The following is a 5,313-nucleotide window of genomic DNA, read 5'->3' on the forward strand; positions in this document are numbered from 1 at the left end:
TTTTTATCGAGTTGTTGTTGGCCGTTCTCTTCTTCTAGGCCTTTGCTGTTATACCTTCCTTGGCCGCTGTCTTAGTTGGCCGTTGCGCCCTTACTCGAGTTGTTTTTCGCTTTGGCTGTACACCTTTGCACCCGTGGACCCATGTTGGTGTTTCCACGGGTACGAGGTTTTTGTGTTCGGCCATTTCTCTTGTGTATTGCGCTTTTGAAAATGCAATACATATCTTACTTTACCAAAAAAAAAAAAAAAATTTCTCTCTGTGGCAATGAACAAAAGTATGGGCCGGGGGAAGAAAAAGGCCTTCAGCATTTGGGGAGATCATAGTATATTTGAGCAATTAAGTGGGCGGACATTCTTGAACCTTACTATTAAAGAGCAGTAATCTTTTCGTGGTTCAAAGCGATTGAATCGAATCAGAGACCATCGATATATAATTGCAGCATCTACTCAACAACATGAGTACGTCATCCCGATTTTGTTATTTTCTAACGTTGCCTATGATTTTAGAGCCTAAGGCTAACATGCTTGTTTCAAAAAAGGTCAACCTCAGGAAACCCGACTTGTCGAAGGACGAAATCCGTCAAAGATGGGCGAAGTGTTTGAAGGGTTGAGGTGAATCGAAGTCGCATATCGACTACCCATGGATGAGTTGAATGGTCCGTAACACGATCCCGCGGTTCCCCTAAGGTTCTTCATTTTGGAAATGGAATGTCGAGTTCGTCGATCTCTTGGCCTATCTTACGTGCCCGAGTGGGCTTCCGCCAAGAAGTGCAATGTACATCTCTATCCTCTCTCGTCTTCGCTTTTTTTTTTTTTGGGGGTCGAATCGTCCTCGCTTAATTCACTTATATGTTTTCGGGTAATCTCCGACATGGCTAATTAGCCCCCTTAAGTAGGAGATACGGAGTTTCCGATCTCAGTCTTGCTTCTGCTGGGCTAGCTCTTTCCCGGGGAGCTGACTGATTAAAAAGAAATTAACAGCCCACAAGATTCGAAACAGGATGGAGTTCAATGGATGGTGCATATCAAATAAATAATCAGCAGCGTCTTGTACGTGACTCCATGGGCCACTTCGTGAAAGCACTTGTTATAGGGGACCCGTTAACGCTCAGCCCTCCACTGCGCCAACAGCTCAAGCCTTAATGTTGGCAGAGGCATATGTAGAAGTAAAGATACTCGGACACTTCTAATGGAAGACAGAAAATATCTCGAGCACTTGTTGACAGAACTTCTTAGATTTATCTAAGAGAGAATCTGAAGTTTCAAGCATGAACATCAGGGTTTGGGAGGATGCACGCTTCGGCGACCTTGTACATTCCCGGAGCCCTCCCTTTGCGCTCCTTAATGTCCTCTTCTTTAAGCTCGGCATCGCCCTTTGTATAATACGTGCTTGTCCCGTCATCCGGTGTCGGCTCAAATTTGACTTCATAAACAATGGATTCAAACTTCTCATTCAGATCGATCATGGTATACTTGTACGTGAATGTCTCCTAGTTCAGCTCCTCCAAGCGATTCTTCATGCTGCTAAGCTGACTTCCTGAAGACAACAGAAAGATCATATCATGGCATACTTCTATGTGACGCAATATATGTTTAAGCTATAAAAAAAAAGAACATTGATATAGCAAAAGTGTACAATTACCTTCAATGAAGTTGATCTGCTTAATGTTTCCAGCCCCTCCTTTGCCTTGGATGATGTCAATACTCTTGATAGCTTGAGGCATGGGCTTGGGGATTAGGTTATATGAGTCCAGAACAAGGGCCTTGAACAATCTCGCCGGAGGAATTATGGATGCGTATTGATTTTCGCAAGTGAACACACCCATGATAATTTCCTAAGTTAATAGCTAGAGAAATACGAACAATATGAGTGGAGTTGAAGGAGGTTTGTGAGCTTGAGATAGAAGAGATGAGAATGAGATATGTTTGTTAGTTTGGCGTGGACAAGTCCCCATTTTTAGCAAAGTGTGTCTCATTAGCTGATAAATTCTAGAAATTGCCGAACTCGAAAGCACCGGCCATCCTACTTTTTGTCATGTTTTGCATGAAAAATTCCATGAGTTCGTTAGTTGGATTAGGGTTCATTCTCTAGAACACTGATTAAGGGCGCGAATGATAACCATTTCGTCTCTCTAATTTTTTTTTTTTTTCTGTTTCGGGAACAGAAATTTTGTGTCGTTTTCAAAAGTATCTCTCTACTTCAAAACTCATTTAGGGAATAGAAATAGAAAAATCTATTTGTAATTAGAAATTGTTCGCAAAAACAGAATATTTATCATGCGCGCCTTAAGAGAGACCACTAGAGTCCAAAAGAGAATGTTTCCCATGTTCACAGCATTCATTTTTTCAAGTAATACAATGGCAACGAAACGAAATGACAAATCTTAATAATTAGAGGAGTTATTGTACCATGCTTAAGATTCTCAAAACTCACCATGACTTACCAGTCCACGCTTGATCCAATCCAAGCACATGAACTACATCCCTCTAATGCCGACTCCAATTTCTCCTATATACTCTATCTCGTACATGTATTTCTTAGTCTCCGGAAGATACTTTCAAACTTTTTTCTTTCGGCTAAATTATTTCATTGCTTTAATAAGATCATAGCAAAGTCCTATATTGAATTATGTTCTTGCCAAATTGCCAAAGTGGAATATAGACTTAATGCTAACTTGTAGTCTGTGTCATAAAAACTAGAAACATAAGGATAAGCTCAGTGGATTATATATGTTTCTCTTTTTGGGTTACTCAAGAAAAGAATATATGGCCATTAATCTTTGAATTCATTGTCCTAAAAAAAACTATAATTAGCGACATTGTCCTATATTGAATGATGTTCTTGTTAAGCCTTTATAGTGTTATCTCAAACTTAACTCTCAAATGCTAATTGGGGATGTTCTTGTTAAGCCCTTTTAAGTTTATGGTTCCTCAAATTCTTAACCTTGCGTAGAATCTTTTCCTCGAGGAATTTTTGATAATTTCTCTAAAGTCGTGGTTAATAATTGTGAAACCCAATTAGTCTTAGCACGGGTATAAATTCTAGCCATCAACTATTCGAAATTATCGAAAAGTACGCTTATCGAGCCAAGTTTTGGCGCGTCGAATAGCAATAATCTCATCTCATGTAAGCAGAGTTCAAGCTTCTGTTAAGCTTTGCTTAATCCGCTGGCCTTCGGAGCTAGATGGCCCTGTATAGTTGTCATCATCGGTCGTGAATTGGGTTTGACCGATTTGGGCCTGAGGGGTTGGGTTAGGGGCCTCAGATTAGGACGTAGGCTCAGCCACTTTGGACCGACGGTAGATAAACGTCACTCTCTGTGCAGACAACTATTCAGAATTACCATAGCTCTTCTAGCAAGGCATGTCGAAATCCCCTTATCGGACTTGATTAATCGCTCTTTGTTGTTCTAAATGAATTGTTCCGTTTTCGTAATTCTCTAGGTATTCCAAGGTCTTATAATTTATAAGTTGAATTACTCATATTCAGCTTTTCTTGTCCCATATCAAAGTATCTATACTTTTGAAATAGTTACGTTATTCCGTAAATAGATCTGCTTTTTCCAAGCATTCAAAATCGTTAAATGCGAGTAGATTCTACTTCCATTCATTTCAAAATTTCCATAATCCCTGTAAAATTCCCATATCGTTCTTTGAATGTAACGGGCCCATCTCTTTTCTTTGTTTATATTCCCTTTCAAAAGCATCCAAACTAATCATTAATTCAAGATTAGAATTATCTTTGCGGCACTGTTTCAAAAAAAAAAAAAAAACGAAATTGTCAGCAAATTTGTTTCTTTTGGGCAAGCTCCCCTCCCGAGATTCAACGGGGGTCTCTAACCTAGGCCGCGACCCATGCGACTTCCTCGTCGTCCATCAAACCTATCCAGGTAAGTTTGTCACACGGCCAACTCTTATTCTCCGTCTCTAGCTTAATGCTCAATGTGGGACTTAAAAATTACAGAATAATTATGTGGATGTTCTTAATTAATTGTAAGATTAACCGTTTATACTGGGTCACAAAAAATATACAATAAATAATTCAAAATTATCGTCGGATTCGTTCTTTCAAGAATTTGTGGCCCACAAAATATTGTTACTCTCGTAGTTACTCAAAAAATTTTATGTTATTAAAGAATAAAAGCTCCCCAATTGATATCTACAGCACATCCATACCCAATAATGGATATTGACCATTTATAGAAAGTACTGCCTCCACTATTGATTTCCAAGTTGAAGTGGCTTCTTTTTTTTTTTTTTTTTTTTATGTAATGTCAAATGAAACAGCCGCTGAAATATCATCGGGTGAAACAAAGTGAGTGACTCACGGAAAAAGCATTGAAGGATTTGACCCCCCAAAATTTTTTCCAACTGCAAAGTACATATCTTTATTAACCGTTCAAACTTGCAAAGGACGACAGGAAGTATCCCGAGTACTTGTTGGAGCAGGTTGCTCCGAACTTATTTAAGAGTTGTCCTTCTTAAGGATCAAGCATAAGCATTCGGGTTTTGAAGGAGGTATGCTTCGGCAACCTTATACATTCCCAACGCTCTCTCTTTTCCGGCCTTGATGTCCTCTTCTTTAAGCTCGGCATCGCCCTCGGTTTTGTAGGTGCTGGTCATCTTGTTCTTGCTCCCACCCTCCGGGGTTGGCTCGAACTTGACCTCGTATGCGATTGACTCGAATTTCTCCACCAAGTCGATCATGGTGTACTTGTATGTGAACGTCTCTTCGTTCATCTCATCCACTCGATTCTTCATGCTACTAAGTTGGCTACCTGCATCTCAAAACATTACAGATTAACACTACATCTAGTACAGTCAGCAAATGAGATTTGACAAAGGAACTTTCTTTACATCATAGCACAAGAACTGAATTTTTTTTTTTTTTTTGAATTGATTAGTTGGACCCATCAAGCAAAACAACAGAGGTGATAGTTATGCAAGAATTCCCAGATAAGAATTGCTTCACTGTCAAAGTCTAAGAACTTGTCATGACATTAATACACATGGGATTTTTCAGATAACTAGAAGTCAAATGATAGTGACTGAGTTTACATGGGAATCAAATAGAAAGGTGATTGTGCCTTGTAATGGTAGAAGCAATAGCAAAGTCTCACAATCATTACCTTCAACAAAATTGATTTGCTTAATACTTCCAGCCCCTCCATCGCCTTGGACGATGTCGATACTCTTGATGGATTGAGGCATGAGCTTAGGAATGAGATTATGAGAGTCCCCGATTAGGGCTTTGAACAATCTTTTCGGAGGAATCGTGGATGTGTATACATCTGTGAAAGTGAAGACACCCAT

The 5,313-nt window shown here is 39.5% G+C and overlaps 1 protein-coding gene and 1 pseudogene across 1 annotated transcript; both read right to left on the minus strand.

The window, feature by feature from the left end:
• Positions 1-1,262: 1,262 nt before the first annotated feature.
• Positions 1,263-1,829, minus strand: LOC115751795 (annotated as a pseudogene).
• A 2,659-nt stretch (positions 1,830-4,488) lies between these two features.
• LOC115751791 (major allergen Pru ar 1-like) lies at positions 4,489-5,313 on the minus strand. The gene is made up of 2 exons (XM_030689788.1): positions 5,130-5,313; positions 4,489-4,778 (listed from the first exon to the last, which is right to left on the minus strand). Exons 1-2 carry the CDS (start codon positions 5,311-5,313, stop codon positions 4,489-4,491), a joined length of 474 nt encoding a protein of 157 aa, XP_030545648.1.

Source organism: Rhodamnia argentea, chromosome 1 (genome assembly GCF_020921035.1).
Source record: "Rhodamnia argentea isolate NSW1041297 chromosome 1, ASM2092103v1, whole genome shotgun sequence".
In the NCBI taxonomy this organism is placed as follows: domain Eukaryota; kingdom Viridiplantae; phylum Streptophyta; class Magnoliopsida; order Myrtales; family Myrtaceae; genus Rhodamnia; species Rhodamnia argentea.

What these genes read in the sequence shown, in the direction of transcription:
- LOC115751791 (XM_030689788.1), bottom strand. Translation starts at nt 5,313, where the DNA reads ATGGGTGTCTTCACTTTCACAGATGTATACACATCCACGATTCCTCCG. An exon ending in GCAAATCAATTTTGTTGAAG is followed by an intron (nt 4,779 to 5,129) that starts GTAATGATTGTG and finishes TTTGAGATGCAG; the next exon opens with GTAGCCAACTTAGTAGCATG.